The sequence below is a fragment of the Caretta caretta genome, chromosome 1, assembly GCF_965140235.1.
Source record: "Caretta caretta isolate rCarCar2 chromosome 1, rCarCar1.hap1, whole genome shotgun sequence".
Lineage (NCBI taxonomy): Eukaryota > Metazoa > Chordata > Testudines > Cheloniidae > Caretta > Caretta caretta.
The window spans coordinates 126049278-126068987 of NC_134206.1; the positions used below are offsets into that span (position 1 = coordinate 126049278).

The 19710-nt window shown below is 43.7% G+C and overlaps 1 protein-coding gene across 2 annotated transcripts in view; it reads right to left on the reverse strand.

The window, feature by feature from the left end:
• Positions 1-220: 220 nt before the first annotated feature.
• The window catches only part of LOC125640789 (P2Y purinoceptor 8), a 50677-nt gene continuing 31187 nt past the window's right edge, over positions 221-19710 (reverse strand). For both annotated transcript variants that reach the window (XM_075131063.1, XM_048859705.2), the window contains exon 2: positions 221-2910. In XM_075131063.1, coding sequence (XP_074987164.1) covers positions 1805-2806 — 1002 coding nt within the window. In that variant the 5' untranslated portion in view covers positions 2807-2910 and the 3' untranslated portion in view covers positions 221-1804. The remainder of the gene's footprint in view (positions 2911-19710) is intronic.

Genomic DNA, 19710 nt, shown 5'->3' on the forward strand with positions numbered 1-19710 from the left:
ACATGCAAAATTCTAAATTTGCACTTACCAATCAGATAGTTAGATGTCTAATCAGTGAGAACCTAGTTCATATGCCGCTTCCAAGTCGATGGCCTGTGGAGTGTAATACTGCAGGAAGCAGGCTAGGAATGAGCGTAAGAGCTGAGGGGAACAGATGGACTTCCGCAGAGGACACTGGGTCAGGGAAAAGACACAACTGATATGTTGAGCATGTGTTAAACAGCTTTATTTTTGAAGAAATAAAACCAAAGCCTAGGAGAAAAAGGACCAAAATCCTGTGAATGGAAAGTATTCTTCGATCCCCGGGACAGTGCATTAGCCCACGGGGTTATACTGCTGCATAATTTCCTTTTTGTACAATTTATATGGACAGCCAGCAAGCCTGATGGAATAGTGTGGGGGGAGGGGGCAGAAAACAAGTGAGGAGATAAAATAAAATATATGGAGAAGTGGTAGGAGCAGGAGGCACTCAGCCTTTCAGGGCAGAGATGCTGCATAGGAAGAGCTCAGGAACCCTGCATGACAGGTGCCTTCCTCAGCTGCAGAGCTTCTAAGGAGAGAAGTCTCACTTGCAAATCTGTTTCCTTTGAATTTTAACAGCACTTCAGCTGCAGACCACTGCTCAGAACTCCCCTGAGACAAGCTCTGCCTGACAAGAGACCTTCCCCACCCTGACTCTGAGCTGCTCTTGTTGCTGCTGCATAACGCCAAGGGAGGGGGAATTTAGGATATGTCTACACTGCAATTAAAAATCCACAGCTGGCCTGTTACTCAGGCTATGGGGCTCAGGCTATGGGGCAGTTTAATTGTAGTGGTGATGTTCAGGTTCAGGCTGCAGCCCGCGCTCTGGGACCATCCAACCTCGCAGGTTCCTGGAGTCTGGGCTGCAACCTAAGCCGGAAGTCTATACCACAATTAAATAGCCCCTTAGTCTGAGCCCAGCATACCTGAATCAGCTGGCATAGGCCAGTCACAGGGGTCTAACTGCAGTGTAGACGTACCCTTACAGCCAATCCATGACAGCAGCATGGGTATGGGTTTGGGTTAGGCTGTACAAGACCAGTCTCTGAAACCAGAAAGGTTTGTAGCAGTAGGCTGCTGGTGGTGGGTTCTCGTCTTTGCTGGGTCTTGCCACATAAGTGAGGTATAATACATTGCATAGTAAAATGGGCCTTGTCTATAAATGGCCTGTCAAAGCAGTGTCAGTGAAAAAGGAGCATAAGCTTTATGCTTTAAGACTGAATATGCCAGTCAAGTAAATACTGATAAAGAGGAAATAAAATTTGCATGACCAGATTAAACCTTGTCTTCATGTCTTTTGGCTTTTCCCCTATTACAGATGCTAATCACCAGTCTTTGCTTACTTCTAAGTCAAGGGATGTGCATCATTTTAGGTTCAGCTATTCCTCTGCCCCTCACAAATGTGGTGTTTATTTTATTGCTGTCAATTATTTACTTTAGAAATGCTGAACTGGGGAACAGGTTTTAGAAAATGTTCCAGAAACACATTCCAAGGGAGTGCAGGTACCTGACACTAACACATTTCTTGTATTCCTAATTTATAGTAATTTACGTCCCATAATGCATTGTTTTGAGCAAGCTAAGAGAGATGCCTTTTTCCATGCACATTGAGCCTTCCTGAGTGCCTGGTATGTTTCCAGAATAAGTTGTGGCAATATATTGCCTGGTGTACTTTTCTGTATCTCTTGACATTCTATGTTCTAAAATAGAACAACTTCTAAACTGTCTGGATGATGATTCGGTGCAATGACTAATATAATCTGTTCCAGATCAAATACATTTTTTAATTATGTGGTGCGTGTTCTCTTGATGTTATTGGCACATCTTGTTCTGAAAAGATGGTGACAGTTTCACTGAATATATCAGGCATGCATCTGCAGAGCTTCTTCTGTATCTTTCGTCGAAACTCTTTGGAACCAAAAAAATAAACAAGTGGATCGAAGCAGCAATTAAGGCTATTCAAAGCCAGAGACAGTTTATATTCCACATAAGCAGTCTTATATTGGGTACTAAAGATGAAATGGATGATTGATATCACAATATTGGGCACGTAACACACTACAAAGACTGTAAGCAACACTATTAGCAAAAAAATTGTCTGCTTCTTAATTTCCCTTAGTTGTGTGGGAGGGGAATTAAGAAGAGTTCGAATGACTAAGGTGTAGCAGAATGCCATTATTAGCAAAGGTAGGAGAAAGCACACAAGAACTTGAGAGCCAAAATAAGCGATGAAATGATTTCTTGAAGGAAACATAGCTTTGGGCAATATATCAAAACAAGTGGTTATCTGCAGCTCCTCTACCTGGAAGGTTAGCTCTGTCTTCATGAGTGGGAAGTGCAGCAGTAAAACAAATATCCAAATGATGATGCATGTCAGGAGAGCTGTTCTAATGGGTCTCATGGCCCTGTGCTTCAGCGGGTGAACAATTCCCAGGTAGCGCTCTATGCTGATGCTTGTCATGGTTAAAATGGAACAGTGCATGTTTGCATAGAATAGCACAGTTATGATGCGGCACAGAACCGGTCCAAAGGGCCAGTCATTTCCCCGTAAATGGTAGACAACTTGAAAAGGGAGAAGTATGCTGTACAGCAAGTCCGTGATTGTCAGGTTAATGGAAAACATGATGGTGGGAGTCCAAGGCCTTGAGTGGCGGCAAAGGAACCACAAGGAGATAGAATTGAGGGGAATGCTGATGGTGAAGATGAACAAGTAGAGGGCAGGCAAAGTGGTCTGCAGCATTTGGTTCTTAAGCATCTCTATGGTGCTGTTTGGCAGTGTTCCCATGATAGTGAGATAGATTCAGTGATTTCTTCTGGATTGGGACAAATGGAAAAGCTTCAGGCACCTTTTCCCACAAAAGAAGAATCTCGAGATGGTAGAGATTAGACCTGGTTAAAAAATGTATTTTTGGTGAATTTTTTTTAAAGAGCAAGTTAATCTAACACATGATAAAACTCTTAGTTTGTTCATTCCCACCACATTAAATCATATTCACTCTGCCCTTTGGACCAAAGAATAGTTTTTAGCTATTTTCTAAAGTGCTTAACGAGTTTTGTTTCTAGTGCAATAGCAAGATGCAAGATCCAGCCACCTGAGCATACATCACCAAGAATTGCTGCTATATCTTAAATAGGCTTAAAGCTTTTTCCTCCATTTTTACCATGTTTTACCATGCCCATTCTTGATCCATTTATTATCTTCTCCACCTCCTCCTCCATTCCACCTTCCCCCCCACTCTCCTTTATGCAGGCCCTTTCAATTGGCTTTAATAGTTAACATTTTTAGAGGGAGGTGTGACACTGGCAGACAAGGTGCTAGCTCACGCCAAGGCCCAGGGCCTCACTGAACGCAGACAGATGAAAGCTGGAAACCAGTCTGGCTCCCCTGTGGGTTAGTTAAAATAGATATTAGTATTATCAGAATGTGTTTAGTGTTTAGAGTCATGGAATGCTTCTAGGATGCTGCATGTATTAATCCTACTTATAATATCTGTGTCCCATGGTATAAAGTAATATTGAGTGTTTGCATTGTAAACCTCTGTCACCAAACAGAAAAGAAGCATTAATTAAGATAAAGTTTCAGAATAGCAGCCATGTTAGTCTGTATCCTGAAAAAGAAAAGGAGGACTTGTGGCACCTTAGAGACTAACAAATTTATTGGAGCATAAACTTTCGTGAGCTACAGATGAAGTGAGCTGTAGCTCATGAAAGCTTATGCTCAAATAAATTTGTTAGTCTCTAAGGTGCCACAAGTCCTCCTTTTCTTTTTAAGGTAAAGTGTTTGTCCTATGGGCCACTGAAGGAAAAGGAGGCATTGTGCAGTGGCAAAGGACAGAGATTTCATTCATTACTCCCTCCAGGAAGGGGAGATCCGTACATGAACTCATCACATCAACTTGGATTCTGGGGTGAAGGGAATAAAAATCCCGGACAAGGAGGAACTGGGTCTCTGTATGCTGTCTGGACTCTGAGGGGCAAAGATTCCTAAACATAAGCAAGAGATCCCCATGCTGCTTGGCATGTCCTAAAGGACATACACAGCTGCTTTTAATAGAAGCTTGTATTACCTTTTTAAATCTAAGTCTGTAACTCATTTGTGTGTATGCTTACTTGTTGTAATCTTGTAAATAACTCTCATTTATTTTCTTAGTAACTCTTAGTTAGTTTATTACAGGATTGGCTACAGGTGTTGTCTTTGGTTTGAGATCGGAGTACAGTTGTCAGGTAAGTGACTGGTCCTTTGGCATGAGGAGTAACCTGAATATTGTTAGAGACTAACAAATTTATTTGAGCATAAGCTTTCGTGGGCTACAGCCCACTTCATCGGATGCATAGAATGGAACATATAGTCAGAAGATATTTATATATACCAAGATATCCTCACACTTACGTGTCAACTGTCTGAAATAGGCCATCTTGATTATCACTTCAAAAGTTTTTTTCCCCCTGCTGATAATAGCGCCGCTTAATTAATTAACCTCTTACAGTTGGTATGGGTACTTCCACCTTTTCATGTTCTTTGTATATATAAATATCTTCTTACTGTATTTTCCACTGAATGCATCTGATGAAGTGAGCTGTAGCCCACGAAAGCTTATGCTCAAATAAATTGGTTAGTCTCCAAGGTGCCACAAGTACTCCTGTTCTTTTTGCGGATACAGACTAACATGGCTGCTACTCTGAAACCTAGATATTGTTGTGATGTTTGGTGTAAAGTGACCATCTATCACAAAGTCCAGCTTGCCTGGGTGGCAAGATAGACTGGAATGCCCAAAAGGACTGTCTGTGACTCCATAGTAAGGCTGTTGTTGTGCTTTAGGGGGTCATGCTTGTTACTGGGTTGGTGAAATCTAATGATAGGACATACAACCAGTTTGGGGTGTCTGCCCTGCCTTTTGACAGTCTGCCTTGAGGTCGGCACTCATGGTTCTGAGCCACTCCAGACATCGTGACAGGTGGTTTCTTACCTTACTGTATTTATGTGTATTTTACGTTATTTTTCATATTATGGGGTGTGTGATAGGGGGTGCTTTATACATTTTGGTGGATTAACTTCAACAAACTTGTGCTCAAAGTTAAGTATTTGCTTAAGTGCCATCTTGAACATTGGATACTATTCTGAACTGGGGTCTAAATCTTTGGTGATTCAAACCCAAAGGGTTGAATCCCGAGGGGCTAAGTACTTGTAACTCCCATGTTGATGTCCTCATTCACAGTATGCAATGCAGTAACTAGAGCTGTGTGGATAATGGATATTTTTTGGTTTGCTGGCAATTCTGAAAAATTGAAAAACAATTGTTTTGGGTTGAACCAAAATGATTTTTAAGTATTTTTTTCAGTGAATCAAAAAGAGTTTGTTTAAGGGCAAGCTCATTGTTGTGTTTTGGCAAAGCTGAAATATTTCATGTTGATTTTGACCATTTAAAAACTTTTTCATTGTTTTAAAAATAAAATTAAAGGAAATTTTGAAATACAGTTCACTTCAAACCAAAAAATCAAAACATTTTGTTTTGAAAATGTCAGAACAAAATGTTTTGAAATTTGTTGGAATTTTTTTGGGGTGGGGGAGATTATTTTTAACCAAAACAATTTGCTGAAACCAACATGAATTCAGGAAATGTTTTGGTGTCACCAGATATGCATTTTTTCACCAAAAGTATTTCACCCGAAAAATTTTGCCCTGTTCTTGTAGAAACATGAATGAGGGCATGATCCTGAGAAGTGGTATGAATCCTCAACTCATATTGAAGTCAAAGGATTTGAAAGTGCTCAGCACCTTACAGGGTCAGGCCCCTCTGTAGCCCCTCTGCCTAGTGGTAACAGATTCTAGAGAAGAGATGGGCAAACATTTTGACACGAGGGCCACATCAGGGTGTGAAACTGTATGGAGGGCCAGGTAGGGAAGGCTGTACCCCCCAAACAGCCTGGCCCCCAACCCCTATTTGCCCCCTCCCACTTCCCACCCCCTGACTGTCCCCCTCAGAACTCCTGACCCATCCAATCCCCCCTGCTCCTTGTCCCTTGCCGGCCCCCACCCCGGGATCCCACCCCCATCCAACCCTCTCTGCTTCCTGTCCCCTGACTGCCCCGACCTATCCATACCCCCACCCCCTGACAGGTCCCCTGGGAGTCCCATGCCCTATCCAAACCCCCCTGTTCCCTGACCCCTGACCATCCCAGAACCTCCGCCCCATCCAACCGCCCCCTGGTCCCTGTCCCCTGACTGCCCCCTGGGACTCCCTACCCAACCCCTGCACCACCCCGCACGAGTGCACCACCGTCTCCGCCCCCCTTACCATGCTGCTCAGAGCGGCAGGAGCTCACAGCCCCACTGCCCGCACTGCGGTGTGGCTGTCGGGGAGGGGAGACAGAAGGAGAGGGGCCATGGGCTAGCCTCTCAGGCCAGGAGCTCAGGGGCCGGACAGGATGGTTCCACGGGCCGGATATGGCCCGTGGGCCATAGTCTGCCCACCTCTGTTCTACAGTCTTGTAGGTCAACTTCCTGTTGGAAAACAAGTCAGGGACATAGAGGCTGAATATATTCTTAGTGCAGCTTATTTATTTAACACTAGCTACACCTGTCTTGGAATAGAGGTGGATAAACAGCATGCAGGTAATCCCCTCTTTTAGGAATCTCAGGACAAAAACCAATTCCTTGTTTCCAGGAAGCAACTGTGCCTCAAGAATTGACCCTGATTAGTGAGATTAAGGGAGAAAGAAAATTTCCCTGCCATTCACCACAGATCTCGCATGAAGAAACTACATCACTAAGTAACACAATAAAAACATTTCTTCCAAGGCTGAACCATGCTCCAATGTTATATAAAATAATTTGTGAGGTTGTGTAACAGCACCATCTGCTGATTTCTGCAATAACAATATTAAACTGGATCTCAGATATCTTTTTAGTAAATATAGAGTTTTGAGAAATTAACATTTTCTAAAGGCTGTTGCAATTGTCACGTGACTCCTATGCAATTATCCTCAAATGTTGTAGGCCAGGCTTCAGCGTTCAAATGACAATATGATTAATGACTAATTCTGCTCCTACTAAAGTCAGTGGAAGCAGGAACAGGTCTTGTATATAGAACTCTTGATATTTTGGAATCTGAGAACAGACTGACTGGAAATTATAGTGCTTAATATATTCTTACTAAAATGCATGAATGAGTGAGCACATGAATGTCAAAGGATTTGGGAAAAGATCCTCCGCTAGTGTATATTATTATAGCTCAGGTGAAGTCATTGAAGCTTTGACAGTTTACATCACATGAGGATTTTCCCCTTGGTTCTTTTTGGGTCCCGTTCTTCTTCCAAATGGCATGGATTGAAGTAGAACAGAACAAAGCACATTGATGGAGGAACAACAAGGCTCAATACTACAAATCTGTTTTGTTGATTGACACCAACCAAATTATGTGCAGTGCATCACATGCAGGGTCTTGGTGCTTAGTGAATACAAGTGACTGAGACAATATTGAATGAAAGTGGGACGGAATGAAAAAATACTGGGAGCCAAATATTATTAATAATAATGAGTAATAAATGGATTTATTCACAGAGCCCCAAGTCAAGAGAGGATTCTGCACTTTTGATTTAGTCTAGGAAGTGCTGCTTCCCAAATTGATGCCACTGAAGTCAGCCTATCAGTGTTTTAGTTAACCGCTCTGTCGTTATCAGGGGTACCTTTGGAATGGTATTTCTAAAAGTGATAACCTCGGCAATCATGATGTTCATATGTTTGTATGTAGGTGGGGAGGCTCCTGAATTTCCTCATATTCTTAAGTATTTTACACCTCGCCTGGAGTATTTTTCTAAGTACACCCACATCAAATGTATTTCATATTTTCCCTTGTTACATTGCTGAAATGTCTCCTGAATTAACCACAGCGTTGTATAACATTGTATCTTTCTCAATGCTACTCTGGTTAGGCAGCCTTCAATTCTGTCTTCTTTCCTAATATTAACTACTACCGTTGTTTGAAGAAGCCCAAAGCAGTGAGGGCCAGGAGCCCTCAGGAGACAGTGAAATTAAAAGGTGGGAAATTGTGAGCCAGTGCAAGGAATCCTTTTTCACACAAGATTCCAAAAGGGTTCGGACATTTATGTAGTATACAAATATTCAGAGTTATCACACTTAATGTCAACACAAATTTTGAAAGGGGTATTAAGCCTTGTGCTTTAGGGCTTAAACCAGTCAATAACTATTAGATACCAGCATAAGACCTATGTGGGGAGCAGATTACTCCACATCTGTCTTCTGTGGGGTTCTGACACCTTCCTCTGAGGCATCTAGTAGTAACCACTGTCTGCAACAGGTTGCTGGACTAGATGGTCCTTAGGTGTGATCCAGTATGGAAGTTCCTGTGTTCTCTGAATAGTTGTATTAGCCAGGAACAGACCAGAGACCATACTGTGACTCAGAGATGAATAAGCTGGTTCATGGTTTCCCCTCTTCCCAGGGTGGGGAATCATTTGCACCAGCCCTGTACCTGGCACAGATTACTTTCCCCTTCATGCTAGCTCGCTGTGCTGGCCAGAACATTGGGAGGGCAGAATTCCTGCCCGTCTGCCCATTCCCCATGCACCAGCACAGGAGTGAGTGTTGTGGATAGCTGTGATATAGGTAGCCCACATAGAGTTGCCACCTTTCTAATTGCTGGTAACTAGACCCCCGAAGCCCTGTCCCCTGCCTTGCTTCTTCCCTCCAAGGCCCCATCCCTGCTCCACCTCTTCCCTCGAGGCCCCATCCCTTTTCTGGGTCTTCCCACAGGTCTTTCCCCCTTTTCTGCCTCTTTCCCCAAGGCCCCACCCCTGCTCTGTTTTCCCCCCTCAAAAACTGTGCCCCCGTCGCTCGCTGCTTTCCCTCCCACCCCCCGTTACTCACTAGTGTCTCAAGGAGCCTGCCTGAAGGTAGGAGGTGGCCCCGGCTGAGCAGAGGCTGGTGTGGGTTAATAACCTGATGCCTCCCCCGGACCCATGGTAACCAGACTTTTGCTTTGGGTGCCAGTTAGGATTGCCAGGTCCCCTTTTTGCCCAGACTTTCCAGTTGAAAACTGGACACCTGGCACAGAAGCCAAAAACTGGACTGTCTGGGTAAAACCCAGACAGGTGGTAACCCTAAGCCCACACAGGATGTGGAGGGGATGTGACCGTTTCACCCTTATTATAATGCAACAAGCTGGGCAGGAACTTCTGACTTTAGAAAAATAAATCAAAAGTTAAAAACTACAGCACATACATCTTACCATTTCCATTTCCTTCCAAAGTGAAATTCATGAAAAAGTCAGCTTTTAACTCGCTGTACTGATTTCTACTAAATTAAATAGATAGCATATGAATCAATATACAGACACAATGACATACAAAAAATCATGTTTGTTTAAGATATATCATTTTTTTGAAACCAGTAATTTCCCCTCCCCACTAATCACAAAAAGTTAGGACCTCACTACCTGGCATTAAGGGTTTGTGAACAAGCATTTTAACAAACATGAATTTTAAAAAACGAAGGCTAATACATCATCGAATGTACCTTGTTCACTTATGTGGTGCCCCTAGCCCCTGTTTGCCAGAAGCTGGGAAGGAGCGACAGGGGATGGATCACTTGATGATTACATGTTCTGTTGATTCCCTCTGGGGCACCTGGCACTGGCCACTGTCAGAAGACAGGACACTGGGCTAGATGCATAGGCGCCAACTTCTCTTGGCGCCAGTGGGTGCTCGACCCCACCTGACCCCGTCCCGACTCCACCCCTGCCCCGCCCCCATTCCAACTCCTTCCTCAAAGTCCCTGCCCCAACTCTGCCCCCTCCCTGCCCCTATTGGACTCCTTCCCCAAATCCCCGCCCTGGCCCCACCTCTTCCCCGCCTCCTCCCCTGAGTGTGCCGCATTCCCACTTTTTCCCCCTCCTTCCCACAGCTTGTTACGCCGCAAAACGGCTGTTTTGTGGTGGCAAGCACTGGGAGGAGAAGCAGGGACGCGGCGCACTCAGGGGAGGAGGCAGAAGTGAGCTGGGGCGGAGGGGCAGGGCCGGGAGCTTGGCTGCCAGTGGGTGCAGAGCACCCACCAATTTTTCCCCATGGGTGCTCCAGCCCTGGAGCACCCACGGAGACAGTGCCTATGGCTAGATGGACCTTTGGTCTGACCCAGTATAGCCGTTCTTATGTTGACAAGTGTAGTTCAGTTTTAATTCTTCATAATATATTAGCAAAGGTTCTGTGGGATAAGTGTACAAGTAAGGAAGATTTAATAATATGCCACCTCCTTATAGTACTATTCTCTTCATTATTTGTTGAGAAATAAAGTGAGACCACTGGATGTTTCTCGATTAGCAGAGCTAGAATTGCCACATTTCTAGTATACTGATGATAAATACATAGTAGCTCTATCTAGTTACGTGTGTGGTTCCAATAAGCACAGTGTCTGAGCACGTCACAAACATTAATGGGGTGGATCCTCAGATCTGCTTAGTTCACTTTGTGTTGCTTTCTTTGCTGGCATAAATTTATGCCTGGCAGAATTCTATTTTTAAAATAATTTTGATGGATAATACCAGGCATAAATTTAAAACTAGGTATATCAAACAAGTTTATTTTTAAGCATTTTTTTCTGTTTTTATTGATTTAAATTTTCACAGTTGCATGAAATTATGAAGGGAAGGGGTGTCAGACAATTATTGAATGGCAGTAGACTTTCAGATTCAAAATGTTAAAGCTGTATAAACCATTAAAACACAAATTGTTTACGTGTGTCAAAATATACAAAATAATATAGCTCAATCAACAAATCATACCTGTTTTTACTATTCATTTGCTAGTTCATTTGTGACCAGCCTAATTCAGAAGTCTAAATCACTGGAGTTTGACTCTATTAAGTTCTCACATGACATTTTTCTTATTCTGTCTGTAAATGTTAATTATTATTGAAGGAAATATTTTTCTTTGGTTTGTGTGTGTACAGTGAAATTGATGTTTACTGACATTTACCAATACAAATCTAATCCTTCCAAGCCTGCATAAATTAAAGCTGCCCCCCTGCAGCTTTTCTTTAGAGCAAAATCAGTAAGGTGACTCAGGGAACTGCAACTGGCATTCCCTCCCCTCACTTCTCTCAAGCTCTGTACAATGACTAATGCAAATAGAGCCTCATAACACTGCTGTGATATTATCCCATTCTACAGATGAGAAAATGATGCACACAGAGGTTAAGAGTGGCGAGACTGTGACTTGGACTAAACGCTCTTGTTGGGAGCGAGAGAGTCTGTTCCTTAAGCCCCTACCTCGCCTACCTGGACTTTGAGTAAATGCGGTTACCCACCTGAACAAGGGGATGGGGACGTGTGATAATGGGCAGAGTCTTGTCTCCACACACATGCCTCTCCTCTACCATTGGCCACAGTCTAGGCATATCAAAGCAGCAGATTTACTACTGCTCCAAGGGACAAGGGGGAATTTTACTTGGAAGTGTTTAGAGGTGTGTCTCCGAGGGCTTGTCTTCACTGCAACACTTCACTGCACTCAGATTACCCCACATCAGTTTGCCAAGCTCAAATGAGAGTGGTCACATGGCGAAACAGCATTTGAGCTACACGGTGCACATGTTAGAGCAGATTTAAAATATGGGCCTGAAGTACTGTTGCCTGTAGCAGCTTGTATTTCAGAAAGACTAGGGCATGGGGGCAATAAGATGGTGACAAGGTAGAACCATTCTGCAGCATTTTTACTGAGCACAGTTAGCTGAAGATAGCATTGCCAACCTCAAACACTCAGCAATTCTGAGATAGATGTAAAAAAGATTAGCTTAAAAGTCATGAGATTTTTTTAAATAATACATGTTGTGTTTTTACTTGCCTTATGGGTTTTCAGCCATTAGGGTTCATAGTTTCAACTATTCCTCCACAACTATGGGAGCTAGAAACTAAAAAATGAGAGTTGGAATTCTCTGAAAAATCGTTTGACTCCAGGAACTGGATCTTTAAGAACACCAAATATCACTAAACTTGCCATAAATGAATCACGAGCATAAGCAATACTTTCTCTTTATGCCGTTCTGTTGGGCTTAAATCCATGGAGAAAAGCACTGGTGTATTAAACCAATTCTATTTATCATGGAGGAGAAACTTTACTCAGCAGAATCAGACATTAAAAACATAGTAAGTAATAAGATGGCAGATCCTCAAGCAGTTACACTGGATGCAGAGTGAGTGCACTGAGGTGGTGCATGTTTTATATGAAACCTTCTTGGGAGAATGTCACTCTACAGAGGTAGCACAGAATTGTGGGCCACCAACTAACTTGTTTAAAATCAGCAGAAGAGAAAAGAAAGAGGTCAGGAGTCCATTATATACAAAATTACATTAAAAATTGTGCTAAAAGAACATTAAGTTTGCAAAGTCAAACACTCAAATTTAGGAAATGCCATCATGCAAAAATTAAAACAACCAAATTAGTGTTTGGTGATTTTTCCATTCTTATCAATGGGTAGCTGCAATGCTGCATTTCTAATACCAGGTGGTGCTATAAATGTAAATATAGTATACCTGGCAAATACTTCTAGCTTCTTCTGGTTGCAAAGAAAACCCATAACAAGCCAAAACCTCTCCTGATATAATCCTTGTTCTGTTCTTTTTGTAGTAAAGGCAGAAGAAAGGCGAAAACCAGCTCTACAGGGTACATCCTCCAGTTTCGCTTTTGCTGTGTTTCCCTTTGGAGCATTGTACCAGTTTTCAAGAAGGGCTTTGGATATCATTAATATGTCTTTCTGTGTTAACCCTTTCATAGCTTTAAAATCCCTTGAATAGCTCTCGCACTTGCTCACTTGCCCTCAGTGCTGAGATGGAAGTGTTGTTTGCACTCCAAGTATTGTGTGTACTGAATGGGTTACACCTGTTGGAACAGTGGGTGGATGTGTTTTGGCAATGAAAGGATTACAAGGTTTGCTAGAGGATGAGGGGGATAGTTGCATGTCGGACAGAAAAGTTTACACCAGCTGGGTCATGAATGGGAAGGAGAGGGAGATGGGGCATGAACTCTGCCATTTGATAATATCGCTGCACCTCCACTGCTAGTTTCCTTTTTGGGCCATGATTAATTGAAAAGAATCTCATCTCTGTTCCTTTTCCTTCCAGTCTCTTCCCCCTTGTCTGGTCACTCTACCAGTTTATCCTGAGCACTCAGCCTCCCTTTCTTCATTTTCACTCTTGCTCACCTTTCTCAAGATGTCTGATGCCCAATGTCTCTCCGCCCTGGGCAGTTAGAGCCCACCTGCATTTCTGTCCAGATGAAGGGTGTGTTTATGAGAAGCTGCCAGTGGCTAGGGAACCCAGCAGCTCTTGGGAGCAGGACAAAGGTAAGCTGTGGAATGTTGGGGAGGATTCTCAACACGTAGGCATCTTTTTTTTTGGGGGGGGGGGAATATTTGTGAGGTACTTTCTATCCTAGTGATGACTTTCAAGGATATCTGGGTAATGAAAAGGGCTAAATCGGCCATTCTCAAACTGTGGGTCGAGACCCCAAAGTGGATCGTGACCCCATTTTAATAGGTTCGCTAGGGCTGACTTAGACTTGCTGCGGCCCAGGGCCAAAGCCTGAACCCCACTGCCCGGGGCTCAAGCAGAAGCCTGAGTGCTTCAGTCCTAAGTGGCAGGGCTCAGGTTACAGGCCCCCTTCCTGGGGCTGAAGCCCTTGGGCTTTGGCCTCCTGCTTGGGGTGCAGGGGCTTGGGCGGGCTCAGGCTTCGGTCCCCCATCTTGGGGTCGTGTTGTAATTTTTGTTGTCAGAAGGGGGTCGCAGTGCAATGAGGTTTGTGAACCCCTGGGCTAAATGAAATCTTAAAACCTCCAAAGTATGTAAGCTCTGCTGGGACCTGATAAAGTTTTCAAAGTTCAATATTTTCATAGTGAATAGCCCTAAAATTAACATCAACCAACCTTCTTACAAATACTCAAAAAGCATTAATTCTCCTCAAGGACAATGGGATGAAACAAATGTCGAGTTTCCAGACCAAGCCATTTTTGAAGTGTTATGTTAAAAACCTCAGACTGAGTAACTTTTAGATCTTCCAAAACAACTTGTGTACATAATCTCTGGTTAGATGGAGATTAGACAGAAAACAAGGTTTGGTTTTTAGAAGATGGGTGGATCAAGGGTAGGAAGTGCCTATGATGAGGTGTATGTACCCTGCCTCTAGAAAGATCAATAAAGGATTACTGGGTTTCCTTATATGCGAGCTAAAAAACCTACCCTGCAATGCAGGAAGTGTACAATCTATCAGGCCTACAGGTTGGTGCTGACAATCCAGTCTCCTGTAGAAAGAGACCTTTAAAAGAAAGTGTTTGGGGATATAGGATCCAGGGAAAAACACATCAGCGTGAATTGAGAAAATTTCTGCCCAGGGCTGGTAGTGTCATGAATGAGAGATTATGCTGAATCTGCTTTGGACTCACAGGACGAATGGAGCAGTGCCTGCTGGAACCCCGAGGCATTTGTTTTCAGTTAACCTTTGCAGGGGCTGGGAAGGGAATCCTATTTAGCGGTTATGCCTTTGCTGTGTGAACTGTGCCAATAGTTGGACAGTGGGGAACCTGCTGGGTGCAACACTCTGGTCAAAATTGGGCTTTCAATAGAAAAATAGTCATAACCCTACCCATGGGTTTACTAAAATGGGTCAATAACAAAGCACTAGAAAATACACTGTAAGGAACAGCCATGGAATAACCCTAGGAAACAGGCTAGACCCACACGTGATGGGGCTTTTGGTATTTAATGTCCATGATTTTATGCTGATCCTATGTTCAAACCTTAACTCACTGCCTCAGTTCCCTACCAAGCCTATCAAGGGCTGCACAGGTGCTCAGGGCTGCGGTGGGGAGAAGCACCTCTCCCCCGGTGCCAGCCAGGTCCAGAGCTGCTGTGGTGTGGAGAGATGCCTCTCCCCCAGCCCGGCCCAGAATTGCTGCAGCGGGGAGAGGCACCTCCACGCCATCCCCAGCCCAGGTGCTGCTGTGTGGAGAGAAGGCTGGGGGCAGTCCTCTCTCCCCGCTGAAGCCCTAGGGCAGCCAGCACTCCAAACCCCTGATCCCTGGCCCCACCCCAACCCTCTGTCACAACCCTGAGCCCCCTCCCACACCCAGAAACCCTGATCTCTGGCCCTGCCCCTGCCCCAGAGCCTGCACCCCCAGCCAAGGCCCTTACCCCCTGGCACCCCAACCTTCTGCCCCAGCCCTGAGCCCCCTCCCACACTCCGAACCTCTCAGCCCCACCCTTGCCACACATCATCTCCATATTGGTGTACATAAGAAAATTCATTCCACACATGCATGGGAAAAATTAGGAGGAACATTGCTCACTGCATGTGGGGAAATGCAGGGCAAAGAGTATAATCTGTCTCCCTTTGCCATGTGTTCCTTGTTGGCAAGAGCAGAGAGTGGTGGTTCTGCTTTGTACCACCTGACTCTGACATCAAGGAGTTAGGAAATTTCTTTTCTCTGTGTACATTGCCTGCGTAAGATAGTGAAAAGGGGGAACAAGTTTATTGCAAAATACCCTTTATTACAAGAACATCCTCCCCCCATCTCTTCATTGCACTACCTGCCCCCCCAAAACAGATTCATCCCCTCCTCTCCACCACCTTGTCAGCTACCTCCAGGGCCTGGAACCCCCTCTTAAAAGGAGGTGGAAAATCCTCTTGGTATCCCCATCAGCAGGATTGTTCCCTCCCACTTCCTGTCCTGAAAGGATCCTCTCCTACATCGACAGCATGAGTGGTTTGAGGTGTGGAAGTAGGGCCAACTAGCAGGGAATAAAAATTAAAAAAGCAACGCTTTTTCTTCAAATAAAAGCCCCCCATTGTTCAAAGCTTCCCACCATGTAAATGTGGAGCTAGGGATTAACGCTACATTTTAATAACACACTTCTTACTCCTGATAAGAGAGGGGGGGCTGCAGATAGGTTGGTGGAAACATCTTGAAGTTACGTTGCGGGTGTTGTCTCTCCCATTCTTCAGTCCTTCATCCTTTATAGACGAAGGTCTCAAGGTGAGAGTGATTTTCACCCCCAGATGCTTCTGGGTTCCCAGCTGGTGCTAATGACCACATGCTCTGGTTTTTTCTGTCTCTGTAAAATGACGGTGGCTGTTTTCCTGGGATACTGACCCTACTACCTATGCCATTGTGACTCTTTGAATGACTGAATGCAGTGTGCTTAACGTAGGACCTGTTGCACAAAGCAGTTGCCCATCTGCTGGGGGCAGCACTAGCCAGAGGGAGGATGTCAGTTCTCCTAGGCAACAGAGGGTTCTTTTCTCCTTCCCCTAATCTGATGTGCGAGAAGCTTTGTATTACAATCAGGCAAGAATATCGGCAAAAAAAAAATCGAGTATCATTTTAAAGATATGTCCATGTGCCTAGACACCTCTTATGACAGGTGCATTTTATATATTTAGTTTTAGGATGTTTAAAGATATTAGGTTTTAATACTGCAACCAAATTTCTTCAGTAATTAGCAGTCAGGCAAAACCAGTCACCACGGAGCTCAGTAAAAATGTCCCTACGTCTTAACGAATAGCAACCATCAGATAAAGCAAACAGACTTCTCAATTATTGCTTATCAAATAGACCATTGACTGTAAGAGAATATCTTTCCTTCAAACAGGGAGGAAGAAATAAGGGAAGAGAAGGCTAAAAACAGATCATAGCAAAGCTATTACACCAGCACAGAGCCTGGTCTGAATGCCTGGCTCAACTAAATAAGCTTTAGTTCTATCTTGGTCATAATCAGGCCAGCTGTAGATGGAATTCAACTAGTCATCTAAAATATTTAAAATTGAGCAATTTAAACTGGTGCCAGCCCCTACCACAGCCACCCCTAAACTAGTTTGGCTTGTGTTGAACCATTTCATTAATGATTAAACAGGTTTAAGTATGTCTCACATTAGAGGTTTGCAACAGTTTAACTAGATCAATTTGAAATCAATTTTGTTAAATCAGTTCAACTTTTCTAGTATAGACAAGTCTTTCACACATCACTACAGCACAATGGTAGCATTTACACCCCCTATGTAAGATGTAAATAACTGGGTAAGATGCGAGGTGATGGAAAATCAGGTCCATTCACTTCCATACTGTGGTATGAGTCAAACCCCTCCTCTTCAACCCACAGTTGAGGCTTTGTCTTCACTGACAAAGAGGTGTGGTTTCTCAACATAAAATCTGAGTGGAGACAAGGTGTGATGATTTGGGGAATTTATTTACAATTTAGGAAATCAGGGTGGTCCTGGGTACTCTGGAAATGTGTCTGTGTCTGACTACAAATTCCATTTTGAATATGAGGCTTGGTTACCTTCTCTGCTGTCTTTTGTCTCCGTATTGAGATAAAACCCACAGGAGGGGCCAGGAAAAATTCTTTCACCTGGCACAGAACTAACAGTATAGGGTTGTTACATTTTGATGAATGTCCATTCAAATGGAGCCCCCTTGGATAAAGAGATGGCTACTGCCCAGGGCAAACCAGGTTTTTCAAGTCTGAACTATTGGGGGATGGTAATTAAGCAAGAAATTATTTGGTACGGGACTCTGATCGCCTGCTGGGGCTGATCTGTGAGTCACCTGACAAAGAGGTCTGGCGGTTATAAAAGAGAGCCTCTGTCACCAGCTATTTTAGAGCTAGAAATACAGGGAGAAGTGACCAGAAAGACTGCATGTTCCAGAGGAGAAGCCATGGGCAGGAAGGCAGGAGAGAGTAACAGAAGGGCATACTTTCATGTGCAGAAATCACATGCAGGAGGTGGGATCCTGGAACACTTAGAGGACTCTGACTTCAACCCCAAGAATGCTCAAGAGCAGTAAAGAAAATGAGGCAGGGAAATGCATACAGGTGTTATTGTTTTACCTGGATCGGTGTATTTCTTGTGCTAACCAATGTAAAAAGTGACTGGTTTGGAGGAGCCCTTACCAAACCCTTGTGTCTGTTATGTGCTTCCACTATCAAGTGTCCCTAAAGAGGTGAACTGTAAACCCAGAGCACCCATAAGATTAGAGCTCTGGAAAAGGGTGTGATTAAGCTACTGGGGAGTCTGGGTGTCAGCACTGGCCCTGGGGTCCCATTTCCACAAAGGAGTAACAGACAGGGAGCCTATGCCTAGAAATTGTGCCAGACAGGCCAAGGGGAGAGAGACAGGGCTATAGTCTACTTAGAGCACATGGGTCTTGTGTACTGGGACTCAAACATAGAACCCCGATGAGTATCCAGCTAAGGAGGGCTTTACCTAGGTTGTGTGGCATAAGGCACTGATAGTTTTTACCTAGATGTAGCTAGTTGAGGTCAACCCTATACCTCCCACTAGGGGTTGACTTCGACTAATTACACTGAGATAAAAACTACAGTGCCTTGTATCCACTTGGATTTTACAGCGAGATAGCTAGGAGTTAACTACCTAGGTAAAAACACACCTTTTTTGCACTGATGACATAGCCTGAATGTCTAGAATTCTTCCCCTAAAGTTACCTGCAGAGACATTTTAATCTCTGAATAAGCTACACAAAGTTTATCAGCACAATGCAGTATCTCTAATGGGTTATAAAGCTATCCAGCACACTGAACAAAGCGTACAGGATATTAGGATGCCATGCCTAACTGCAGATGTAATCATAATACTATAAAATAACATTTGTGTTGGTATAACTGTGCCGTTATAGGAACAAACTTCACGATGAACTGCTTTTATCAGAACCATGAATGCATTCCATCTGGATAGCAATATCTCCAGAGTGTATGAGAGTCTCTGAAATAAATGAAAATAGGTAATATCATTAATATATGTCATTACAACCTGTCCATTTCTAAATTAATTTCAGCTGCTGTTCCTCTTCTTTATCTTATGAAAATCTCCACTTCTGTGGTTTTGATGATGCAAAGTATCAGTATGTCTGTCCTGCCAAGTTCAGCAATGGAAAAGGCATTTCGGGTCATTATAAAAACTAATTTCCCCATACTAATCTCCCCCTACTGTTACTCACACCTTCTTGTCAACTGTTTGAAATGGACCACCCTCATTACCACTACAAAAATGATTTTTTCCTCCCTTGTTGTTCTGTTAATTGAACTGTCTCGTTAGACTGACCCCCTACTCCCACCCACTTGCTAAGGCAACTCCCATCTTTTCATGCGCTATGTGTGTATATATAGCTGCTACTGGATTTTCCACTCCATGCATCTGATGAAGTGGGTTCTAGCCCACGAAAGCTGAGGCCCAAATACATGGGTTCGTCTCTCAGGTGCCACAAGGGCTCCCCGTTGTTTTTGCTGTGTCTCATAGTGACTTCTTCACTGAAGTGAAACCTTTTTTCATTTTAAAAACAAAACAGGCATGATTCAGATAGATTCCGGTCACGCACCCTGGGGCCTCAGTCCTGCCCTTTGACCTGGGACATGTAACCTAGTATGTTTCATTCCCTGACTTCAGTCACCCGTTAGCAATAACACAACTAGGATTGGGGTTAAAGTGAAATCTAGACTCCAAGTGAGCTGCATAACAACCCATTTTGGAGTCAGCATGCACATTATTTCTGTTCTGCTCAACATCACACTCAAACACAAACACACTTTCCCCCCTTGTTTGTCAAGGAAGGGATTTCCAGGGATTCAGTAGGAATCAAGGAACTCTGCACAACCCAATGTACCATGTGGAGAA